The sequence below is a fragment of the Anas platyrhynchos genome, chromosome 3 (assembly GCF_047663525.1).
Source record: "Anas platyrhynchos isolate ZD024472 breed Pekin duck chromosome 3, IASCAAS_PekinDuck_T2T, whole genome shotgun sequence".
Taxonomy (NCBI): domain Eukaryota; kingdom Metazoa; phylum Chordata; class Aves; order Anseriformes; family Anatidae; genus Anas; species Anas platyrhynchos.
In genome coordinates this window covers 11267127-11293523 of record NC_092589.1, presented here as the reverse complement: position 1 = coordinate 11293523, position 26397 = coordinate 11267127, and the positions used below count along the sequence as shown (strand labels likewise).

At 46.8% G+C, this 26397-nt stretch overlaps 1 protein-coding gene across 1 annotated transcript; it reads left to right on the top strand.

Annotated features, from left to right (window-relative positions):
- The first annotated feature begins 10054 nt into the window (after positions 1-10054).
- LOC106017169 (D-beta-hydroxybutyrate dehydrogenase, mitochondrial) lies at positions 10055-24965 on the top strand. Its single transcript, XM_027453380.3, has 4 exons — positions 10055-12495; positions 18628-18780; positions 21241-21371; positions 23917-24965. Exons 1-4 carry the CDS (start codon positions 12162-12164, stop codon positions 24262-24264), a joined length of 966 nt encoding a protein of 321 aa, XP_027309181.1. The 5' UTR covers positions 10055-12161; the 3' UTR covers positions 24265-24965.
- The last annotated feature ends 1432 nt before the right edge of the window (positions 24966-26397 follow it).

Below are 26397 nucleotides of genomic sequence, written 5' to 3'. Positions count from 1 at the left end.
TATAAAGCAGCCAGATGCAGAGAGCTGGACAGGGTGCTGGTGGCAGGGTGGGACAGCACCAGTCCCACAGAGCTGCCCAGACCAAGGCTGGTGGTGCCACAGCTGCTTTGCTGGGTTTTGTCCCAGAGCAGTTGTATTTGCGATTTCATAGCAGGTCATTTATGCTGTGTTGTTGTTATCGTATCACAGAACACAGCACATGCCCTATGGAGCCACAGGCCTCTCTTACAATCCTTATTGTTCAGCTTGGTTTTAGGCAGAGAGCAAGATTGCCTTAAGTTTTGCTTTCATCTCTCTGAATAGATAGTGCTAAAAGCGCATAAAAACATCCTGTTGGGTTATCAGCTATAGGGCTAATTTAAAAGACTTAAAACTGGCTTTGAAATAAGCTGAGAGCATCTTCAAATCAATGACTGCAAGGGGAAAACAACAACAAAACCCAGCAAGGAGCCCCCAGTTCTGCCCCAGTGGGTGCCCCAGGCAGCGTCTGTGCAAGGACCGGATCCCATGTTCCAGCACACGGGAATGCTGAGTTGTGTAGTCATGGGATTAGGTGGCTGTAACGTGTCTGATTTATTTTGGCATTTCCTAGGGGAAAAAAACAGCAAAACCAACTACAGGCAGTGCTGTTGTATGAGTTCTGAGAAGCACAGAAAAATACGACTGCAATAAGTATGTCTTCTCGGGTTGCATTATTTTATCTTTACATTTTTGGAAAGAAGAGGAAGAAGAGGCACCTTTCTGTTGTACCACGTGGATGTGCTTTGCAGTGCACAGTGTCACAGTGTCACAGTGTCACAGGTCAAATCGGGCCCAATGCTTGAAATACCATTTCCTACTGGAGCTTCAAGCTTCTCACCACACAAGCGTATCCAAAGAGAAGCAGATACTGGTAACTCAGCAAGATAGGAAGTGATCCAATTAGGAGGATTGGAATAACAGCACACCTGTCATGCTCAGGGCCACATTGGGTCAGCCAGCATCAACAGAGGCTTGGTGTCAGCACTAGAGGTCTCCAACTCCTTCGCTTCTTTCGCAGCCCATGCGAGAACCTGTCCCCCTGCCCAGGCAGCAGGTTACACAGACAGAAACCTCGTGGAGTTTGACAAAGGGACAGAAACAAAGCCGAGGGGGCTGGAGTCCTAATGCAGTGTCCTGGGAGCCATTTGTGCTTGTCCCCCAAACGAGCTTTGGGTAGCATTGTTGAGCCACCATCCCTCAAACTTCTCACTCATGGCCTAGATACAGACACAAACCTTTCAAAAGCCTGGCTGAGTTTGGTGCCTGGAAACTCAGGTCAGGAGCGTCAGATGTAGGTTATTCCCTCCATTAGTCAGCTCTCCTAAAGAGGAGAACTTGAGGGAACTGTACTCTTGGGGATTTGTCCATAAAAAGAGTGCAGAAGCTGAGCAAAAAATCTTTGTTCTTCCCTACTCGTGGTGCTTCCCTTTTTGAATACAAGAATGCATTTCCTTAGTTGAAAGACTAAGAAGTGCTCTGTAATAAATAAGTAAAGGAATGAAGCAAGAAGAAGCTGACTTAAAATGTCCTGGTAGATTTAATATCTATTTTCTTAAAAATAAGTAAATGACTAGATAAAGAGAATTCCCAGCTCCTTCAGGTAACAGGAGCAGGGCTTTCAAGGAGAACACAATCAAAATGATTACAGAATCCTGTGTAAGTGAAACATCACATAGCCGGTTTCCTACTTGCACATTTAATGGAGCTGTTATGTGCAGACGGCTGTAAGGAAGATATTACCTTTGAGTAAAAATAAAAAGGAAGCTTGCGAATCCTGAAATTAACTACAGGAGAAAAAAATGATGCAAAACATTAAGCAGACTACGAAGGAGTGTAGATGAAAGGAAAGAAGAGCCCAAATGCTCATAACACTAACAGCATTCAGTGGACCATTAGATGCTGAAAATCTCTGTCTAGTCATCAGCTTGTCTGCAGTTATGAGGCTGCCATCTTCTACGCTTTGGGGAGCTGCAAGAAGCCCGCTCTGCATTACTTTCCTCCATCAGCCTCTGAAACGAGCAAAATCGAGGGGCTGAGGCAGAGTGAGATGATGCCAACAGCTTTTAGTTAACGGGCTAATTAACAAGTGAGGTTCAGGTTAGGCCTTGGGGCTTACTGGTTGTTTTGTGCACTCTCCTACCGTGTTCCTCCCTGGGCTCGTCCCAGTGGTGACAGTGCTGCCAGTACATTTGGTGTGTGCCCTTTCTGCAACATGGCATTGTTTATTCAGTCAGCTTTAAGCCATCAAAATCTTTCATCCTGATGGATAAATCAACGACGCATGTAGCTGTTGTTCTCCGACCTGGTAGAACTATTTAGTAACCCAAATTAAGTGTTGCAATACGTACATTTATATTCAGCAGAGGGACTGGGCACTGTCCCACCTGAATGGCAAGCCGGTCTTGTTTTTCAGCCACCTCTCTAACTTGCTAAGAGCATACTGAATTCTAATCCCATCCCATGTGCTCACAGCCTCTTCCAACATTGTGTCAGCTGCAAACTGAAATTGCAGCCCTCTCGTCTTACCAGCCAGATCACACACAGAAATGCAAGAAGCGCGCATAGACCAACCCCATCAGAACCTCCCCCAAAGGCCTCCTTCTGTCAGTTTGCCACCAGCTTCAGTCCCAGGTATTTTCCTCTGTGCCACCCTTAAAAGAGTGCATATGAAACGGCTCCCAAAGCCAAAGCCATGTCAGCATGTTGCCCTAGATAGGGGGAAATCAGATTGGTCTGAACCTCTTGCATCTCAAAAAAAAACAACAAAAAAAATCTACACTGCGCGTTACTCATCCTGATGTTTTCTTCCAGGTGGTCGCAAACAGTTTGGTTATTTGTGGAAGTATTTTTCCAGGAACCGAAGCTAAGCTGACAGGTCTGTAACTGCCAACCTGCCATTTAGCACCACTTCTGTACCAACGAGCTCGAGCCCGCACCTCGTAGCACCGGGCTCTGCTCCAACAGACCACTTTAGCACGCACTTAATTGCAAGAGAGAGAGACGTCTGTGGCTGCAGGGGGGAGGAGTCGCACGGCTAACGTTACACGTGTGCTTGGATATTCCTCCAGCTCCTAACCATAGGCACACCAAGGAAGCCCCCCCAAACCAAGCCGAACAAAGACAATACACGTCTTCATACAGTGCTTATGACTTTATGAGTGCAAATACCAATAAATATCAAACATCGATGGCCACAGACAGCCAAAAAGCAGAAGTCATTCCTTGTTACCCTGCGATCACCTCCACCACGATGAATTCTGTTGCTGTTGTTGCTTTGTAACCTAGTTTTATTACGTCTTTCTCAAGTCTCCCTTATCTTAGTATCAGTAACATTGTGCCTGCAGCAAATTTTTAAGCCTCATGAGTCCTTTCATCTAGGGAGTTAATGAATTTATCAGATGTCACTTAGCCTAGCACAAACTGCTTCTGATACCTCTCGCAGCACCTTCCCGTGCATTTTAAGTGTATTTTATGGTTCTGCAAGACAGAGTACTGACAGCTGTGGAGAGCTGGACTAATCTCACTGGTAGGTCAGCTCTATCCAGCTCAGTTCCAACCAACAAAGCTATCAAACCCCGCACCTCACCTCCCAGCTGCAGGATTACCTGTGGCAATATCCTGGGAGGAAGCAGCGTGTGGAGCCACCCATCTCTGCTCTGTCACACGGCCACCAAATCACTTCTTGCTCTGCTCCATCTCCCTGCTTCTCCCTGCTCCTTGATTGTTTCTGGACATACTCGGCCAGGCGGGCCTTCTGCCACACCTCTCCTAGCTCATCCCTTCGCTCCCACCACACAGAGCACTTCCCTAGCCCAGCAAAGAGCCCTCAAAGCACACTGCTTATCCCAGGCTAAACTTATCTTATCCATACAGAGATGGGGAGGAACTCCAGCTACCAGAGCTCTCCTGCAAGCTAATTATTCTTCAAAGAAGTTTTAGGCAGTCCCAGAGAGCATCTAACTATCGATTTTCTACTCTGTACAATTTCCTTGCAAAATGTAATACTTCTCTTCTTGTCTCGCACCATCACTTGTCTCTCAGAACAACCTGGGAACAATAAAAAAAAAAAAAAGGAATAGAGAGCACCAAGAAGGGCACTGTAAAAAAATCCCTCTGTACAAGCAAAGCCTGTAAAAGCAAAACCAAGAAATGTATGTAAAACTTGTTAAATATTTATCAGCCAGTACACTGTATAACTGAAAACCAAATGTAACTGTTATGAAAATTCAGGCTAGAAGGAAATCAAACGGGGACGGCTTTCTAAGCGCTCTTGCACTGCCGAGTTTCTCATTTCTGATTTCCAGCATAAATGTACCATGGAGAGAAATTTTATTGAATATATTGGTTGCTTACAAATGGCTAAATTTGTATATAAATTCACCTCTTAAAAAAGAGAAAACAGAAAAGGAGTTGACAATAAGAGGCTCCAAAGAAGAGGCTTAGCATAAATCTTATTGCTAGCACATGGCTTTAAGGAACAACAAAATAAAACTGGAATTGAGACCAGCAAACCTAAACCCCCTGTTGTGCAATATTAAGCTGCATTTTTTTTCCCTTAGCTCCCTGCCTAAAAAGTACTCAGATGTGTGATTATCTTCATGAACACTGAGAATGCCTTTTGACTTCCAAAAGCATCTTTACATTTACCTGCACACCGAATACTGAGGATTTTAGCAGAGGGAGAGGTTTATGCTGGTGCTCAGGTCTCGTGCTCCAGCCCACTGATGGGCAGCTTGGAGCCGTTCATCGATTCTGCCCTGTGGATCTGTGGGGCGAGGGATGCCCAGAAACTTTCAGAAATGCTCCTTCCTACTTCCCTTAGGAAAACAAATTCTTATCAGAAGCTGTATAATGAAAGAAAGCAAAACCAAAAATGCCTGCTGTGGACTACGAAAAAGTAGCTGAGCAAATTTAGGTAAGCTCTGTCCCACTGCGCCTGCTGCTAGGCAGAGAAGTGAGTGCTTGGAAGAGAGCTTCTTTTGGGTATCAACACTTTGCTGTGCATCCTGGCGTTCGTTATTTAGCAGCCTCCATGTGACACTGAGCTTTTAGAAACACGGTATTTGGCAACCCAGATAAGAGCTCAGCCCTGAGATGTTCTCCCTGCCGGCTGAGCACACCCCAACGGCTTCGCCTCGCACCGATCTGAAAGCACGGCTGCTCAGACAGCCCCACCAGAGCGATGCCAACGGGCTCTGCTCTAACCAGAGCTGGTTTCACAGGCAGAAGCACCATCACAGAACTGAGCAGCTGTGTGGCACGCTGAAGTTGAGTCAAATTCACGTTCCCTTGTCTTCTGGCACCCTTGGAAACATGCCAGAAATCAAATAAAGGTCAAAATCCCGTGCAAAGCTTATCGTTAAAACGTTAGACCCCAACTTCCAAGTGCTTAAAGTTATGCTCTTAGCTCCCTGTGAGGAGCATTAAAACTGACCTGGTGCAGAGCAACTGAGCAGCTGGGGTCCTCTCAGCAGCCTTGAACATTGACTGTGCTTCCCCAAGGCAGCCCCCTTGCCTCTGGGGGCCCATTCCACAGGTGGGTGTTTGTACAACGACACAGAGCAGGAGGACCTAAGCTTAAATCAGACCTGGAGGATTTAAAAGACTATTTTCAGTTTCCCAGCATTAACAAGAGCACTCCCCTCTAAACTTTCAGGCACCCGCATGCCAAGAGACGAGGGCACGATGCACAGATGCTGCAAGCCAAAGGAGAGGACAAACTGGGAGGAATGCAAGCTTCACCCCGGAGCAGAACGGCATTTCAATACATTATGCTTGGGAGGGTGCCAGCCCAAACGATCTCCTACACACTGCCTTGGCTGGAGAAATGAGCCCCCACACTTCTGTAACAGTGCACTTACAAGTTCCTACCGGTGATGCAATGGTCAGAGGAGGGAGAGATCCCTGAGTCAGGAGAACTGCTCAGCTGAGGGCTCTGGGCAAACTCAGCTTCTGAAAAACGGCTCCCGTGTCTTCTCACTAAATTAGGATTACATGAGCGAGCAGGTAAAAGGGGTTAGAAACTGCCCTGAAGAACAGCATTTACATCCTGGTGTGGCCAGAGCCCTGGTCCTGCCAGCCTCGTCCTCCCGCTCCGAGCACACAGCTGGCCGCACACGCTCCCTCGCTTGCTGCAGGGCCAAGAAGGGAGCCCCGTGCCTGCTTGGTAGCGCTCTGGGGAGCTGCAGATTGAATGATATCAGAGAAGCCAAGCCTTTTTTTTCTGTGGGCTGTTACTTTGTAGGAGGAAACCAGACCTATTGATTAACTCCTTCCGCACAGTGTAGGCAAGGTCTGGCACCAGGTGCAGGTGGCTGAGCAGCACCTGGTGCCTTCTGAGTGCTTCTCTGCAGGGCTCAAACTGCACCAGTGTGTCCAGTTTCAACACTGGCGTTTCACATGGCATGTTTCAACAATACAACGTCTGCCCCTCCTCTTAAAGGCCCCCTAGTTACATTGTCGGCAGTACCTCTCCTTCTCTTGCAGCCCTCCAGCTCCATGACTGCTTTAAAAAAATAATTACAAAGCAAACTTTCCCCTCGAGGGGAGCTCATTCTGCACACGGGGCACTCAGTAAGCAAGGATCACAGGCTTCTCTGTCACACTCGGTCTCTGATTTGCCCGGTGTCCTCAGGCCACTTCTCCTCCACTTCCTTACCCATCTTTGTACCCTTGCTATCAGCTATCCTACTGCTAATTAGAGGCAAATGATAATTAAAAATGCCAAGTAATTCCCATAGGGCTGTTTCTAGTAGAAATCAGTGTCTAGGATCCTCCATTTGGATCAACCGGCAAATTGTGTGTCATGTTCAGGGTTGTCCTTGAACAACTGAGCACAGGGACAATGTGCCCTCATACCAGCAGCCCTCTGATTTATGCCCTTAACAGTAAAATTGCCCGTCCTTAGGACACGGTTCTGCAGGCTGATAGACCTGCTGGGTGGGTGCTTCCCCAGCAGACTGAGGGCAAACCTGAAAGCACAACCTGTCTTCATGGGAAGGTGACTTTACTCTACCAAGATGCACCCATCTGTGGCTAGCCTCACCTACATCTTTGTCCTGGGATGAACAAAGCTATGCCCTGCCAGAGCTGGTAGGGCAATGGCCCCGTGGCGCAGAGCCCAGAGACACTGCTTCGTGTGAGGCAGAGGAGGAGCAGCACCCTCTTGTATTTGTGTGCATTCAGCACACTGCAGGCTCACAGCAGTTTAGCCACTCATCAGCACGAAGCATTTTTTTGCTGCCTCCTGGGCCTCTCGCATTGCACACCCCACTCCAGACTCTGCATTTTCAGGGATGCAGCTTTCCTGCATGCCCCTAAACCACCCCAGCCTGCCTGGCTTCTCTGGGGCATTCATCTCCTTGCTTCTCAGCTTGCCTCACCTGCGGGACCCTGCGGCACAAGTGGGCGCTGGCACATCCCTATCCGAGCTGCACGGGCCCCAGCAGACACCTCCTTCGCCTGCAGAGGAGAGGTAGCACGGTCACAGGGTGCTCATCTCCCGCAGGGATAAACAGGTCCGGGGTTTCTGCTGCCCAGGCTGCCATCTAGTGGGCCTCGTCTGGCACATGCGTCTTCCTGGAAACGGCTCCCAGCAGCCAGGATCACTGCCCTGTCAATATTGTGCTCTGCTGATCCTACGCGCAAACCTATTTATTTTTTACACAAAAGCTCATACATGGAAAGGAGAGAAGGTCCTGGCACGTCTTATCTGGCTTCTTTGAGGATACTGCAGCTTGAGTCAGTTCTCACGTTTCCACCTCTTGCACTGTGAACAAAGCCAAATCAATGTAACCGTGCCCTCTTCTTTTTCAGGCCCTTACTACATAACATTAAAAAAAAATACTGAAAGTTAATTCTGGGTAAATTTGGTGTGGGATGTTAGGGTAAAATTACTTTAAAAACTGCTAACATTTATGCTGTGGCACCCTAAATCTGTTTTACCAACCGAGTCTGAGTTTACAAAAATGTGCAGTGAGATTTTAATACAACTCATGGCATCATACAGAACCAGACATCCTGCTTGGTCTTCAGAGTCTTGATATTCCCCATGCGCAGCCCCCATGCAACTCCTCCCACCCAATTCCATGCAATGACAGCCTCTCCTCCTTTGACACGTTAGCTGAGCATTCGCTGTCTGCGTCCTGAACTAGGACACACAGTTTGCCAGCTCTAAAAGCTGCGTGCGTTGCTGTTCAGAACGCCTTTGGCTGCGAACTGCACCAAAAATACACCGGTTTAATTCTCTTCCTGGAAAGCTGGTTTCCCAGTCCTGAAATGCTTGTCTGCAGAGGCAGCCTTGCGCTCAGCTCCCTGGATAGCTGCAGCAGCAGTGTCATTTATGTGCTAGCACCAGAAGGCAGGGATGCAAACTTTTATCCAGATGGGCTGCTAGGAAGAGTTCAGTGCTTTTTCCCGTTAGATAAGCATTGTTTTCACTGCAGCAACACCAGAAGTCCTAGCTAAGGTCAGCAGCATGCTGTGCTGTTCCTTGGAGGATAGCAAGAGTTGAGCAAAAAGGTCGGCAGCCTGAGCTGGCGAGGCACAACGGAGCAAAAAGAGTCACACTCATGCTGAAGTGAGCGCAGCACAGCCAGCTCCTGCTGGTCAGAAACCCTGAGCCTGCACCCTGGACATCGTGGCACCGGCTTCAAAAGCACAAGAATATTAAACAGAAGAGGGGGCTGTGTTTATTGTTTTTGAGATTCGTTTGGCTATTTGGAGCTTTTAGGAGGCAGCTGGTCACACTCTCAGTGTTTTTCTGAAGCTGCGACAGAGACACTTCACACCAGAATGCCTCCTGTGAAGCCACAGATGGCTTTGCAGTTACCTGAAAGGCATCAATTTCATCGTCGCTTCAGAAAATAAAAAGAATAATGACTTCGACATGACACCGGAGAGCTGAGGCTGTAAGAAAGACATCAAATATCATTACTCCTCCTCCCCACCACCGAGAGTGGGTACCACTGAGCATGACAGATGGCAAATCTTGAGACAGCTCCAACTTGCAGTAAGACTGAGAGGAGGGGGAGAGATGAGGAGCTGAGGGAACAGCAAGGGAATGGGTAAAATAAACAGAGGTGAGTAGGCATGAAAATAGGCAAGGGGATGAAGGGCAGGGAAAAGCTCATTGCCCCCTCCCTCACAGCTGGATTTTCCTGGAGTTAGGCTGAACGGAGATCTGAACACTGCTTAAACAGCATGAAGCAAGCTCCGCTCCCCACAGCCACTGACCCTTTGCTCAGGAACTAGGTCAAGGGCAGATCTCTGTCCCCCGGGGGTCGAGCTGGAAGTCCCGGGACGTGCTGGAGGAGCACAGTCCTTCCCAGCTTGCCTTTGCCATGTTCCTCTCCAGACACTGCCTGAGAACAAGCTGGCAGTCCTTTAGAAATTCCTCCCATGTTCTGAGGGTGAGGACAACATGGCAACACGCCCCTGCTCAACAAGCATAATTTTTTTTTTTTCCATCTGATTTGCTTCAGAACAGTAGCTAATAGAGTCAGTAAGGTCTGAGCAGTCATTTTTCCAAGAACCTATGCCTTCATGCACAATTTGGCCACAGTTTGTGGAAGTGGCCTGATTTTCCAGGGTATGTAAGAAGGGCAGGTGCTGAGATCCTCAGCAGTGCAGCACCTTTGCATACCTAGCTGTCTATCTGGTCACCTGAGAAGAGATTCTGAAGCCTCAGAAAAGCTTTCCTTCCCTTTCCTTCCCTTTCCTTCCCTTTCCTTCCCTTTCCTTCCCTTCCCTTCCCTTTCCTTCCCTTTCCTTCCCTTTCCTTCCCTTTCCTTTCCTTTCCTTTCCTTTCCTTTCCTTTCCTTTCCTTTCCTTTCCTTTCCTTTCCTTTCCTTTCCTTTCCTTTCCTTTCCTTTCCTTTCCTTTCCTTTCCTTTCCTTTCCTTTCCTTTCCTTTCCTTTCCTTTCCTTTCCTTTCCTTTCCTTTCCTTTCCTTTCCTTTCCTTTCCTTTTCATCTGGCCATGCTCTAGGCATCTAGGCACAGGCTTGTTCAGCCCCCCAGCAGTACCACCCTCCAGCAGCTTTCACTTCCTCACCTCTTTTCTTGAACTCCGGACCTTTCCTTAAACTTGCAACAGGAAAGCCACAACTGACTTGAGTTACACAGGAGGTAGAGCATATTAAGACAGGCATAAAATCATAAAGATTTTACTTAAAACGAGTTCTAAAGAAGAAAATGGGATTTGGGATACTAGACAAAGCACAGAGTTATTAATTCAACCTGCATATTAACACATGCATGCACAGAGTAACATGCGTCCAGAGAAAAGCACTCCAACTAACCGAGAAGCTGCGACGAGTCCATACTGGAGACCTACGTGGCCTCCTTAACTGGACTGGGTCGTCAAGAAGTTGTTGCTAACTGGGCAGGATAAGTTTTTACAGTTCTCATCCTCAACTTTCAGGCTAAATTATTCTGTTGCTCTGACAACATGCTGCTCCTGCTCTCAGATGAGAGCATGCCACATTTGTGCGCCGCATTTTTAATATCTTTCGAAATTTATTTGGAGTAGAGACAGCATAAGATTGAGAGGTTAGGAGGGTCACCTTTTGCTCTTTGGGAGAATGCTTTAGGCACTGCCTGCGATCCTCAGGTTATTACCAGGACAAGAAAGCTGAGAGAACAGAGCCTGGTGGAGGCAGAAGAGAGCCGGGCAGGAGGCACGGAGGAGGCAAAGCTGGAGTTCCTCCCCATCTTCTTCTGCAGGAGGCAACCAGGCAGGGAAGCTGGGGGGAGGACTGATGGGTATCGACTCACGATTTGAGGGTTGCCTAATATTTTTAAAATGTAAAGAGAGTGCTTTGTGACTCGGGGTTGCAGAACATCGAGAGGTCTTTTGAAGGCTAAGAAAGGGCAGCATCTTCCAGTGTGATGGAGCATGAGCAACTAGGTGCTGCTGAGGACAGGTAGCAAGACAGGTTTTGGGGTTTAATCATTCCATTCCCTGCTTCGTCTCCCAGCTGCAAAGCAAAACCTCCTTTTCCAAGCCACTTCAGGTGTTAAGTGCCATTAGGCCATGCCTACTGAGGACCTGGACAGCCGATCAGCAGTGAAATACAATAAATAGACGTGAATGTCTTGGCCCATGGAAAAGAGACTTAAACAATAATTACTCAGTTTCTCCTTAGAAAAAAAAACTCCTCAGTTTCTCCTTCATTCAAAACTCGCTGTGCCAGCACAAAGGGATCCCAGCACAAACATAAATGTGGCTGCCTCCAGGGACAAGTGCCATTTTTGGACACTCATGCCCAGCACGGCTCCACCAACTCTGGAACACCCCTGCCACGGCCAGAGACAGGTGGTATCTGTTTGACAGACAAGCTCCTAACAAGAACAAGGCTGACTGTGGAGCTACAGGGATGCAAATTAGGCAAATGCCTAGGAATATCCCTGTGTGTATTAAGTCCAGCTGCTTCCTCTGATGCTGTCTATGTGTCGATGAATGACTCTGTGTTTTTTACAGGCCAGCTTTAACTCACAGTCAATGATAAAGGCACCTGGTTCTTTCAAGCACTTCATTTTACTCAGAGGAGGCAGATGTGACATACCTTCCCTTCCGATAGCTGCTTGGAGAGTTCCTCAGATGAAAGAAAGGGCAGAGAACACACTGCCTAGCCAAATGTCTCCTGTAGTTTTGGCACTCGGGGATCTTTGCTCAGCAAAGCAGGACTGTCAGAAACAGAAAGGGAGCCCCTGCCGAGCAGTGCCTATAGGCACCTTTTGACACAGCACAGCAGACACAAACCTGTACCACAGCAAACCCCACTCACTTAACAGGCCAACTAGAGCATAGGAAAGAAGCTGGATTACAAATCCCGATCGCATGGATCCTGAAACACTTCAGATGCTTTCATTTCATGCCCTAGGGCCAAAATCTCCCGCAGTGCCAACACACACTCGGAGGACACCTTGCACTGCCCATGGGAGCTCCGGCGCAACTCCAGCTCCCTTCTGGCCCTAGCGATGCGGCCAGGAGTCACCTGAAGCCACCACCCCTGGGCAGCGGGCGGGCAGCTCGGCGGAGGAACCCCCCGGAGACCCCGCCTGGACCGAGGGCGGTGCTTGAAGGGGGGGCACCCTCTGCCGGCCGCCGCCTGGGACCCACACGGTGCGGTGGGGCAGCATGTGGGTCACAGCCCTCCTCCTCCTCCTCCTCCTCCTGCTGCTGCTGCTGCTGCTGGGACGACGAGGGGCGTCGCGGCTGGAGCCTGCCGGCCGGGCCGTGCTCATCACCGGCTGCGACAGCGGCTTCGGGCACCTGCTGGCGCTGCGCCTTCATCGCCTCGGCTTCACCGTGTTCGCCGGCTGCCTCTGCCCGGGCGGCGCCGGGGCGCAGCGGCTGCAGCGGGAGGCGGCCGCCGGGGCCGGGCGGCTGCGGGTGCTGCGGCTGGATGTCACCTGCGGCCGCGACGTGCAGGCGGCCAAGGAGCTGGTGCTGAGCCACCTGCCCGACAGAGGTGAGCGGCAGGAGGTCCCTCGAGCCGAGCCGGGGCTGCGGGAGGGTGGCAGAGGGGAGCGGGGCGCTGGGGATGTGCGCGCAGCGGTGCTGAGCGCAGCGCGGCGGGGAAGGGAGAGGGTTTGGAGAGCCGCGGGGCGCGTCCTGGGCTTGGCACCAGGGGGAAACGCCAGGGAACACCGCAAAGAACCAGAAGTGTGCCTGCATGGGGGGTGGTGGGGATGGTGGCACTTTCCTAGGCATGGTTTGTGAGGGAGTGGATGAGTCCATGGAGAGGGCAGCTGCTGCACCGCTTGCCTCCCGGTACAACTTGAGGTTTGTTAGGCTGCTCCAAGGAAGGGTTGCTTGGAAGGAAAGCTGGCAGTTTGGCACCCTATGAGGAGCATTCACCAAGGAGAAAGGACAGATTTCAGCTTGCACACTAAGTGTAGGCAACCTACATCCTAAATGAGAGCATGTGATGCGGTACGCGCAAAATGGCCATGTTTACATCAGGGCAAACGTCACCCGCTGTAATACTGAGGGACGCACGCGGCTCAGGCACACTTACTGAGATCAGGCAATTCCCTCAGTTACAACCAAGCAGTCCCTGCTCACACAGGGAATACAAGCGGAGAATAAAGCATGCAGAGGGAGGATGACACACAAGGCCACTCTCTGCCTGGTTCATTAGCACCTTGGGAAGGGGTTGAAATCAGAGGTGAGGTAAGAAGAAGCCTCCATGCTGCTCATTAAGGATGTGTATTTATGGTTGATCTTGACCTTATCTGATTAAGAGGCAGAGCCTTCCTCAGGCTCCTTCCAAGGTGTAGGGCCAGTGCAGATGATTCACAAAGCCTTTAGAGCCAGAGGGGGCACAGGATCTGCATCGCCTCAAACTCTGGGTTACAAATAATTTATCCTGTGGCTCTGGTGCCTTATGCAATGGCCATGCTCATGCTAGCGTGTAGACTCTGGAGTCCAAAGTTCAGGACACCTTGCTGGCTGTCCTTGCTGCTTCTAGGCATGTGGACATGCCTCCAGAGCAAGGCAAATCTCTCCAGAGACATCAGGGCTCGGTGGAGGGGCCGGAGAGGATGTGAGCTGTGCAGCAGTGCGGATGCTGTGCATGCACTGTGTGCACAGAGAGGGGCTTTCGGCCCGGCCCTTATGCCCTCAGCGCAGTGCTGGGCAAACGCAGACAGCGCACAGTCCTTAGGAAACCTTGTTCCAGAGGTCAGCTTTTCTGCCGCAACATCGTGAGGGTATGCTGCAAAGACAGAAGGAGAATATAATTTTATAGATCCCGAGAGAACATATGCCATTTGGGGAAACTCCCTATTATCAAGTAGTCTTCTTCCTAGGTTTATTAAATAAGAAGGTGCAAAGGAGTTATTTTAATACCTGGTATTAATGGAGTGAATGCCACAAGTTGTCTTCATAATTTATAAAGTACACAGGCATAAATATTTTTATCTCAAACATAATGAAACTGTAAGGATACTCTATGGTCTTTATACAAAAAAAAAAAAATCAGTAGGGATGTTCCCTCTTGGCATATCTGAAAACAGATGTGTTTTCTTTGGTATTTTAACTTTACGAGAACAGTTTCAATTTAATGATTCAACTAAAGGTTAACTCTCAAATGAGCCATTTGATTTGGTAAAGACAGTCATTGTAATTTGTTTACATTTGGGTCAAAGATTCTTTCAAATTTTTAATTCCACCTCCTCCCCCACCCTCCCCCTCCCCCCCACACACACTGGAAAGAGAATTCTGAACCAATTGAAATGATTGAACAAATTGAAACCTTAGGGCATTTTCCCTAGTGGACCATAGAGCAGCCAGGGCCTACAGTATGAGACCAACCACAACAAAAATCGAGCACCTGTTCAGACGCTTGTAAAAGGGAGAAAAAGAGCAGGTGATGAGCCCAGCAGACTGCTTTAAGAAGGCATTTGTCAGCTATAAATCTGCTCTTCGTTTTTGTGCAAAGCATTCAAACCAAAGCAGAAATTCAGTGGGTTGTGTCAAAGGTAAATCAGCATGATTTACTCCGATAGTAAATCAGGGGTTAGCTTACTTAAAAAGCTATGGAAGCATCTGCCATTACAAAAGTTACTGGACGGGGTCTGTATGTCCGGGCCAGCCTCTAAGTCCTGCTGACCAGCTCTGGCTCTGCCTCTCCGACCTCTCCCTCAGCTCAGGATAATTCTGCTCAGCGGCTCCCTGCAGAAACTGAGAAAGAGGCTTCGGCCACCAGAGCCACTGGGATCTCTTTAGGGGCTGTTCCCTCTTCTCTTTATGCCACTTGTACTATAATCAGTTTCACTCAAGTACCAAAGATGTTAAATATGTCACACTGTGCTGGAATCTAACTTCGGATCACTAAACCACTCCTGCGTCATTCCAAAAGTGGTCAAAAAGAAACAACGTCAGCCACCTGCAGGCTTTATGCAATGCATTTCAACCTAATGCATTTGAAGATGTACTGAAACGGTGAGAAAGCAGTTAAACCATTTGATGGCATTTTGGCGTGGCCTCAGTTTAGATAAGAAACTCCAAAGAGCAGTGAAATCAAAAACACATTCGAGTTCAGAAACTGTGGCTGACTTCAGGTATTACCTGTGTGCAGGCACCTGCACAGAAATGTGAATGCACACAGAACTGTGTCTTGCAAGCACACAGCTTGATTGACTTGAACAGGAAGAAAACTTGAAGAGTTTCTGGAAAAACATCAGGCACCTCTTGGGCCTAGACAGACTTTGGATATGTGCTTTTTGGCCAACATGCGCTGACGTGGAAATTATCTGGGAGGTTATGCAAGAGCGAGTGTTCTCCTGAAAGCCTCACTAATCTTAAGTTAGGTTTCCTAAAGTGATTCTTTAGATCCCCTGCTATCTCTCTTAATCTTTGTCCTCAGAATCCATTTTCCCAACACAGAGATCAGTGAAAATCTCTTTGACGTCCAGTTCTGCTTTCCAGTTTATTTATTCCCTGCCTGCTCTAGTCTGACATCCCTCTTCCCAACCGCTACTTGGACTGAGTTCTGTTTTGGCAGTCTGAGCAAATTTTGCCTTCTAGATCAAACACCAGCTGCTTTTTCCTACCGTGTCTGTGCATGGGCACTCTGAGAAAATGTGATGTCTCTTTCCTTGGGCTGTTCAGTCTCACTTGTGCCATGTCCTTCTAGGAGGCAGTGAATTGACTGGCTCTGGGTATGAAAGACTCCATCAGGCTCTGCCAAGGACATCTGGATGTCAGGACATCCAGAGCAGAAGGCTTTCACTAGATGCACACATCTTCAGATCTTCCTTGAGCTTTCTTATGGCCATTACATTTCCGTATTGCAGATTGCCTCTGGATTTTTCCCAGGGATCCTGTTGTTAACATGAACACAGGAAATCCTCCTGCATCTGACCAGTCCCTAGGCTGGAAATCATGCCTGACAACTGCCACCAGAGATCCCTTCCCCTGCAGGATTCAGCAAAGCATTACGTGTGTGTGATACGTGGTGCTTGGGAATCTCCGTACAGAATAAGGCACCCGGGGAACAGGGAGCCAGGCTTTTTGGTAATTTCTCTCTAAGTACTGTATTGCTCAGGTTCCCCAAGCTGCACTTGTCTAAGCAAATATACAAAATATTTTGCAGGCAGGTTTATAGCATTATTTTTTACCTCAAGTGTTTCAAGAAGGAGGACTAAAGCTGATTTAAGTAACCTTACTACATAGCTGGACAGGTTGTTTTTCATGTGATAGTAGATTTTCTGAAAAAACAAAACAAAACAAAAACAACAGTATGTGGCAGTAATGAACTGCTCATTATTTGGGTAGAATTTGGCAAATTGATTCATACACAGTAGTGTCAGAAAAATTTGTAGAAAACTTCAGAAAATTTCCCCTTTGGAGATGCTAAAATGTTCTGCTGAGGAACAGTATGCTTCACTTGAGGGCAAATAAAGTGCTTTGAGCTGACCCCAACCAAAGGCTCTTTTTATGTTTCACTTAATCTTTTCCTCAAAAGAGTCTCTTTCAGTTTAACTCAAGCCACTTTTTCTTCTCTTGACTTTTGATCTGGCCACTGCAAAGAAAGAAGGAGCCTTTTTTCTGTGACCCCTACCTGTTTGTACACATGGGCTGGCCTCAGCACTAACAACCTCCAGTCCTTGAAGTGCACAAGAGAAAGCTGGCAAGTGGCTGAAGAGAAAACTTTTGCCTTGCAAACCAAATTCTGCATTTCATAGTTCAGAGAAAGAGGAAGAAAATCAATCTCTTCAAGTCCAATGGCCATATTTCTGAAGTCCTAATGAATCCTGGGGTACGTGGAGCAAGCGTTCTCGCTGCACTGTGCAGGATACAGTAGCAAAAGCAAGATGACTTTTTTGAATTAGAAAAGGTAAAGCTCAGAAGATCAAGGAACAGCTTTGGCCATGCTGTCAGGCCTTAGATTGTGTTGTGTTAGAGCTAGCTTATTTAAAAATAAACCTGAGTACAGATACCTGCACCCTTAAGTGGAAACAGATGGGGTATGCAGCTACTCAGTCCATCTGCAGATCAGATCATAATCGCAAGTACAGCTACTGATAATTGGCTCTTTCAGAGGATGCTAATCCATTGATCTTGCAGCATTTTACAAGGGGATCAGTTCCAGGGTGCTGCTTCCATTTTAAGATGGGGAAATAAAGCCAAAGAATGATTGGAAGGCCTGGAACAACAGGGCAACGGCAGGGGAAAGAGGGGTCTCTTGTAGTAGTATACACAAGCAGTATATATATGTTAGGAGATCTTACAGAGCTCTGTTTTACAGACTAATTCTATAAAATTGTCCATTTCAGCTTTAACTATTTCTGTGAATGAATTCCTGTATTAGCATTTCTTGGCAGGGCTCTGGAAGAACCATGATACAGTGAAGCCATCACAGGAGCTTTGTCAGAGAAGCTCAGAAAGAAAAGAGGTCAGCCCAAGGGGTTCTGCAGCATCTTCTCCAGGGTGACCAAAGGCTTCCTGCAAGCATCTTTGCCCCCATGGGTACAGGAGACATCACACACAGACTCTCTGGCCAGGGGAAGGAAGAGAGGCACTGTTATCCACTGCCTCACCAGAAACCTAGACCTGGAGGTCCTGTGGAAGGCATCAGAAAACAGTCATTTGCCTCAAACAGACATGCACAACACCTCTTATAATAGTAAACTTAGCTATTTCTCAGGCCACTCCATGTATTTCTTAATTATCCCGCTGCTCACCTAGAAATCCCCATAGTCAGGATTTGAGAACAGAAACAGCAGTGTTTCCAGAAGCACCGTGTCAATGCTTTACCATGCACCTGCAGCTATGGGCTCTGTGGGCCAGAAAAGTCAGCACGGCTTCATCAGCATTTAGGCAGAGTGTCAGCTCCAAACTGCCAGCACTGCCACACTCTGACACCAAGCACGTCCAACAGCCAGGGCTCTGTGCAGTGCTCACGTGAAACCACCTGTGGCTTTGGGCTAAAGGGCTCGGAGCAGAGTTGGGTCAGAACAAGCTCCTCTGCCTGTAAAGATCTGCTTGAAAATGCTGAAATCTTCCTGCGTTTCAGGGGCTGGGCTCCTCGTGCCAAGCCCTTTTGTTGCCTGGGGAATAGAGCTAGCCAAGGCACAAAATCCAGAAAATGCTAGAGCTGCCGACCTTGGTTACGTTACCCGGTGCTGTGCCCATGTACCCGACTGTGGCTGATTTCAGAAGGAATTGATGCTCAACCTCCTGGAAAAGAAGCCAAGATGTAGGCTCCTAAATTAGTCAGGCACTTTGAAAATATTACCCCTTAGCCTTTAGACTGCTTAACGTAATTTTCACAAAGCTGCTCGTAGCACACAGTGGGATTCAAGTAATTAAAATAGCATGATACACCACATTGGCAGTAATAAGTAGTCTCCCAGATCATGTTATTCATAAATAACTTAAGAAGACTATAAAGTGAGTGATTATTAAATAGCACTGAGACTTATATTGTCCAGCTAATGGCCAGAATTACATTCCTTCATTAAACATAACATGCCTGTGCTTATCAGTAGAAAAGACAAAAATAATGCAACTGAAAAATTGCTTTCAAGGCTTCAGATCACTCATGGTTGTGTTTTCTGTAAAAGATGCTTGCTAAGATGTTTCTCTTCTTTAGGTTTTTGGGGGCTTGTGAACAATGCAGGAATATCAACGTTTGGTGAGACAGGATGGCTGTCTATGGAAAAATACGAAAAATTTACAGATGTGAATCTTCTTGGGAGCATCAGGACAACCCTGGCATTTCTTCCCCTTCTAAGGAAATACAAGGGTAATGCTAATCCACTGTTATTTAGAGTTGTGGAATAATTAGCTTACTATAATCAGGGTAATGTAGCACCTATAAAAGAAGCCTTAATTGTCTCTCGTTGAACTGAAATGACAGCTTCCTTCTGCGTGGCCTGAAAGAGCAACTTGATCCTGAAAAGAGGGTAAAGTCATAAGGAGAAAATAACCCTTAAAGATTCTGGCTTTGCGATATATAAAACCCCCACTATTTGCCAACAAGGAATTGTCTCAGTATTTGACTCAAAACAGAGAGAAAAAGAAATGCTTACAGCAGGTTGTGAAGCTCAGGCAAGGCTCTGTAAGCACTGCCAATCAGGAAAAAAAAAAAAAAAAGATCCAATAAACTCCTGTTTAACTTTTTTATTTAGGCCTCACTGTTTTACTGTGTGTCAATTAGAAGATGAAGGATGATCCTACAGAGGTAAACTAGAGCCATCCCGCTGCCAGTTCCAGGCCTAGCAAGATCCTATGGCCTAGGGCAGGAAACTCCAAGTATGTGAACCAGTGCCATACAGAGACACATGGGTAGCAAATGGGATAAATGTGTTTGCATGAAGCGCTGTATGCATGTGCTTTGCCCTTTCTTCTGATCAGAAATGGTTCAAATAGCTCTCTGCAGCACTGCAGCATGCCTCAGTTGCTTTGCAGTTTGTTCCTTACTTGTCCCCCCCTGTATCTGGGAAACAAAGATACCCTTTTCCTTTCTCCCCCTTTTGCTTAGCTTGTCTGTTTAAGTTGTAAGCTCTTTAAGGCAAGGATTTGTTCCACTGTGCGTGCACAGCATCGAGCCCGGTAGGGGCTAGCTCTCGTCTGGAGTCCCCAGAGGTCACTGATACACACGACGCTGGTAAGATGAAAGGATCCTCGTTTTCACTACCTTGCTTCTTCCTGCTTGGTTGCCTTTGGCTGATATTTTGATGCAAGAAAAAAGAAGCCTTTAAATACTGCAAGCTGGATGTGTTTTTGTAAAAGAATGTCCCCAATGGGAAACAGCAGACGTATTATGTGGCTATTATGTGAGAAGATAGCACTTTCTTTCTGTGATGTCCTACTAAATGCTAGAACTCTGTGATGCCCTAAAACTCTTTGATAACTCCTAGTATTCTCCTGGGAAAGCCAGGTTTCAGTTACCTGAGGTAAAGAGAGAAGTTAAACGATGTGTCCCACCTCCTGGGTACACGCCCCACATTGCTTAGCAAGTGGGAAGAGGAGGCAGCGGTCATCCTACTGCCTCTTACCCAGCAGCCGTGTCCCTGTGGAAGTGGCTGGCTGCCATTTCAGGATGGGCGACTGTTCCAAGAAAAGCTTCAGGGTTATTGGTTCTCGTATGGGGGGTATTTCCCTCCAACCTAGGACCACGCATCTAACTCGGAGAGGAGCACCATCCCCCATAGCCTTCCCAGATGGTGAGGCCAGCTGATGCAGCACCTCGATCAGCGAGCTGGTCGTCCCTCTCCCACCGTCACATACAAGACGTAGCCCAGATGCTGTGTAGGAAGCCAGGGAACCTAATTCAGAATGACAGTTTTCACTGCACTCCCACCATACCCTTTTGGTAGCCCCACACCATTTGGTTAGGTCTGGAACCCAGACGTTTTCTGCATCTGTGGCAGCAGTAGGAATGGCGCTGCGTTTTCGCAGTGGTCAGCTACCAGGACGCTCTCTCTCACCTCCAGTATTTGTATGTATTAGATATAAATATATACACCACATTCACACATCTCTTACTCTGTGGTATGACTGTCTGATGGAAACTGACAAGTAAACAATGGAAACAGACCGTAGCCCATGCCTCAAATCAAAAATCTCTGCTGCTTAACGAATGCAGGCGCTTGGCAAGAGATACAAAGGGAAGTCACAGCATGGCAGGGTAAGGCTGCACACACTTTGTCAAGTCACCTTTCTCTGGTGAAGCTTATCGCTGCGCAATCTGATCAGGACTTTATATGCCCAGCTGTAAGCCAGGACTCAGCACAGAGACATCATTAGCACAGAAAAAATGGTGTTCACAGGCATGTAGCCACCAAAAGGAAAATCATCTGCTTCTCTCCTCTGCAGTTCTTCTCCTATTACTAGTCTTTTATTACTATTTTTCAGTGTAAAGATTTTAAAGGAATGCTTTGCTTCCATCTCTTTCATCTTCTGTCATCTGAGTCAATTGGCTCAGAAGGAATAAGCAGCACATTGGGAATGTGTTATGCTTTGTCTAGTCCAGCATCTGTCACTAGATGGATTTTTTTTTTTGCATGAATTTCTCTGCTTTACAGAGCTGAGTGAACTGTTTTGCTGGGACTGCACATTTACACAGCCCAGCTTTGGCATCTTGCACAGTAAAATAGCAACATGCTAAATACCACATTGCTACCAGTTCAGAAGACTGCAGTACATCAATTCTGTTTGAAAGACTGAGAGTGAAAACTTATTTGCACTGTTTTCTTTCCAGGACGTATTGTCTTCATGTCCAGCATTATTGCCTATTTTTCTTTGGGAAATGGCATTTATTCTATGACCAAGGCAGCTATTGAAAAATTTTGTGATGCCTTAAGACTGGAAATGAAGAAGTTTGGTGTTCAGGTGAGTGATGCAGTAAGCAGCTGTTCGGTGACACCTCCTGCTATTTCAAGTCTTGGTTTTTGTATGAGAAAGAGACAAGTTTCACTCCTGAATCTTCCTCCAGAGCTGAAATGCATTGTTTTGTGGGAAGGAAGCAAGTAGCTTCTACCAATACTGAACAATGGAGGGGGGGTGGAAATTTAGGTGGAGGGAAGACCATCTCTGTGACAACTTTGCAACTTCTGCCTTTTCTCCACATCCTCTATAGTGGAAAAACTTTCTGAGACAGGCCTGCCTGAGCCGTGCCATGCTCTGTGAAGAGCCTGTAATAATATGAAACAACTGAAACTTTTCCAGAGTAGCTGCAGGAGCAAAGAGCCCAGGTGTGAGCACCATTCAGCAAGAAGGAAGGCTTGTCACCTACCTTAAGTTTTTTTTTTTCTCTCTCTTTTCTCTCACATCAGTGCTTAAAAGCTCTTTTTTTTTTTTTTTTTTTTTTTTTCTGGGAACAGCTACGCTGCAAGAGGCAGTATTCACGCACAGTAATTTTTTATTCTCTTCACCTAAGAGGCTGTAAGAGTGCTCTTAGTGCTCTACCTGATAGTCAAACCTGAAGCTTAGATCACTAAGTAGCTTCACTAGGCTTTTTCCTTGGAATCACTCCACTGCTGAAACACTTCTGAAACACTGAAAGCCCTCCCTGGAGGGTTTGCATTGGTGTACTTTTTACATGCACAGACTTAGAGCAGTGTTCGTAAGCTTTGTGTTGGAAGGAATTGCTGCTATGCCTCTATTAAGTGCCCCTCTTGGATAAATATAACATGATATAAAACGCAAGTGATTTCACACATGCTAATACCACACAGCACGATGAGGATTTGAATCGATTAGCTGAGGATAATCTCAAATGGATGGAAGAGCTTAGTTTAACAGGTTAACTACTGTGGTGTTTTAGGATTTTTACTGTTCCCACCCCCAGAATAACCCTAGCACACAATATGGTAGCTCAGACTGACAAACATTTCCAGAATATCTATGAAAGTTATTTTTCTGTTTCTCACAGTGTGCAAGACACTGGCTGGCCTTTGCTGTGGGACCTACCCTGCAGAGAGCCTGCAGAACACACGCTTCCTCTTCACTTTGCTCCCTTCCCCTGCCCTGCTGCTCCCATCTTCCTGCCAGGAGGTGGTGGCCCAGGGGTGGCAAGGGACAGATGGAGCCACGGCTCTGTCCCACTGAACTCTGGCCAGGCAAGCTGGCTGCCTACAGGAAACAAAGCGTGTTTTCCACTAGCAAAACCCTACAGAAAATCAGGGAAAAAAAAAAAAAAAAAAAAAAAAGAAAGCATAATCTCTTCTAGACAACTCCAAAAAGTGTTCAAAGCCTTTCTTTAAAGTGAATGTGGGAAGTTTTCTATTGGGATTAGCTTGGTTAATACAGAACACTGCTGAAAAGAGCACCTAAAGTGAGGGCTCTGCAAGATGCCCCATGGCCAGCCTGCCTGAGGCACTCTCAGGCGTTCCCCACTGTGTGTGCTGCACCCCTCCCACTGTCTGCATGTGGCCCCAGCACGTATCGGTGATGGTGCCCCAGCCTCTGGTAGATGGGCTGGAAGGCAGACTGGGGGCATCAAGGTTTGAAATTAACACAGATTTCCAAAGAATGTCTGTCGGATCCCCAAGTCTCTTACATGGCTCAGCACCGTTCTTCTTCCCACTGTGTTATAGTCTCTAGGAATCAGGTCAGTTAAATGCCACGGAGATTCTTTGCTTTGTTTGCACATCCACAAGCAGTTTTAACAAGCCAGCAGCTAGCTGAGGTATTCCAGGAAAAGCGTGCACACTGTGAGTGCCAAGCCTGCTCTGAAATTCCCTGGAAGTCAGCAGAACAGCAGAATAATACATGCAAAGGAAACAGGCTGAGCAGCAAAGGCTTTGTGCACTTTGGATTTAAGTCTACATGCACAGAAATCTGTGGAAATTTGCTAATGACTTCACTGGAGTGAGAACTTTGGCCCTCTTTGTACCGGTTGTATTAACTATACCTATTTCCTTTTAATTACACCCACTCGGGGAAAACAGCACTTCTTTCCCCAGAAGTTGCTAAGTTTCTTTGACATCCCCATTTGTTCCAAACTGGGGCAAAAATTTGCCACTTGCAAGATTTGCCACTGAGTAAAAAATTCAAAGTATTCCACCTCGGAAACATCAAAGTCACACTGAAATGCTTTGCCTCAGTATTGTCACAACATTTACACTGCTAAGCGTGCCATACAAATCAGCGATGCACTCGGGCATTCTGTGAAGGTGTGCCGAGTAGTCAAAACAAGAACATGAATACCAGAGTGAAATGAGGAAGCCAGAATAAAGCACCTCTGCAACTGTAAATGCTTCACGGGAATATATTTGATTTCAGTGAAGTTTTCAAGGTTAAAATTTCCACAAAGCAACATTTTCTGGAAGAAGTCTGTTTGCAGAAAGCTTTTGATCTGTTTTACTGTTTATGGTATTGAGTTGAATTCAGAATGACCGATTGCATTTTGGTAAGTTTTCCGTTTTGCTTGTAGGTCTCTATTATTCAGCCAGGAAACTATGCGCGCTCTACCAAAATTCAGCCACCAGTCAGTGCCGAAGAGATTTGGAATGAACTCAGCGAAGAGGAAAAGGCAGTTTACAACAAGGAGTACATTCAAGAGCGAGCAAACTTTTTCAACAGCATTGTCAGCGAAGGAAGCCCTAATGGCAATGAAGTTGTAGATGCTATGGTTGATGCTTTAGTGTCTCCTGCACCCAAGGCACGTTACATGGTAGCAAGGCTAAAGGAAAAAGCACTGGTGCTTGTATGTGCTTTATTTCCAACTGCTGTGATGGATTTTTTTCTGTCTTACGCACTGAGTAAAGTCAAGCTGAAATAGCCAGCATTGGTATCATTTAGTGACTCAGGCTAGGAAATTTTTTTAACTGCGAAAGCCATGGCTCCACGTAATGCCCCCAGAAATCACGTTATGACACCGACTGACACGATCTTTGGAGTGTCTCCCTGCTCAGAACTGTCACTTGTTCGTACAGAAGAACATGTAGGGCCTCAACTAAAATTCACACAGTTGTCTAGTAACTGTATTTCTCTTTTGGAAAAAGAACAGGGCAACTTATGCTATTTTAGGTATTGCCTAGAAAATTTAATGCGGCTTTTCCTAATACAATACCAAATTACTGTGTTAGAGACGTGACAGAGGCAAAATGGAGCATATCCTACAGGGAAACTGCATACCTGGGATCAGTATGGCAGAGATGAAAGCATCTTATGTGTAGGAGCCTAAATAGCAATTTATTAGAGGTGATAGGAAGAGGCTGATGGAAAAATGGGGAATGAGCAACAGACCTTGAAACACTTTTAATGTAGCTAAGTGACTTTGGAAAGTTATTGTTAAATGAGTAACGGAGTCTTATTCTTAGCAATGAAACAGTAGCTTGGCTAACTGCAGTTCAGTGCTTATTCAGGTGTTAGGGATAAATCTGTAACAAGGCCCATGTGTGATGGACTTTGAAAAATAAGTAGCACGTTCTATTTACAACTGAATATTCAATCCTAAATAAACTCTATCTATTTATCTAATGTCTGGATAAATCAACATACTAACCTAAAACGTAGTCAGAGGGCTAAACACCAGGGTGAAAAGAACCAGAATGCAGCAGCTACCTGTAGCTTAAGAAGAACATACTAAGCCCGGAGTTCTGTTTTTAATACTACTATAGGGGTTAAGGTCTGATGGAAAAAGTATCTGTTCATATGAACAGGAAAACTTCAGTGACATACGACAGTAATTGAGCACGCTGGCTTCATTAGCAGTCTCCTTCTACCTGCTGTAGAAAAGATTTCTGGTTTACACATAAATAGTTTTAGATTTGACTTGTTTGTGGCATGGCACAAAATCCAAGAACTACAGGAGCGAAGATCCCAGAATAACTGGGATCAGCTATGGTGACAATGGTAGATACAGGGCAGCAGCATGAAGCATTAGCTTCCCTTGTGCCAGGTCTCCCATATCAAACCAAAGGCTCTAGTATAGTAATTTGGGGGGGCTGAACCAGAAATCACATGCTACACCTGGGATGTCTTTCCTAATGGATGCAATTAATTACTGAGAAAAGTTTTTCTCTCTCTCATGGTGGGCAATTTGGACATCTGACTCAGGAGCATGGAGACAATGAGCAAACAGACGGACAATTCCTGGTCCTCTCCAGCCAGCAACTGGTGGTGGAACAGCCACCTTGTTGACCTTTTCTAGGCTGTGGAACATTTATTTCTCTTCCCAAGTGCTGGACCCATCCCTGCAGCTGACTTTAGTAAAAGGACAAGCCAGGGCTCCCACCCATTCCCCTGCCTGTCAACAGCAAGATTATCAGATGATTATCTTTCGCTCTCCTCATTTAACCACAACTGAGCAAGGCCAAGCAAGGGAACAGGAATGAGGCTTATTCCAACTGAACCAACTGATTTCTTGTATAGGAATTCCCCCTGCTTGACCTCAGGGATTTCAGCAGCCTTACATTGCTTGGGACCAGGGCGTTTCATGCTCTTAGACATTCTTTGTGCAGATTACCCTTCCTTACAGTAAGCAGCACTGAACTCAACAAGCAGCTCTGAAAAACAGATGTTTCCACAGGAAACACACAACTCCCCCCTCTCTGCCTCGGAGACGCTGCTGCTTTCCATTACGTGCTCTCCCCTCTATCTCCGTTTCTAAAAGCTGCAGCAATACCTCAGTGCTGCCGAGAGCCTGCACCTTCAGGAGAGCAGCCTCCCAGATACGGACGGGATGAAGTACTTCCAACTGCAAATTCCTCCTTTATTGGCTGCGTATGTGGTGAAGCATCTGATCAATATTTCATTAGCCTCCTGTAACATCAGATGAGCAACACTCCAGAACATTTATTCCTTGGTCTTGAAAACTAAGAACATGCAGTGCGTAGTGCCTCACGCAGGGTACAGGGACAGGCTGGATGAGAACAGATGGGACAGATGAAGGCAGTTTATATTTTCATTG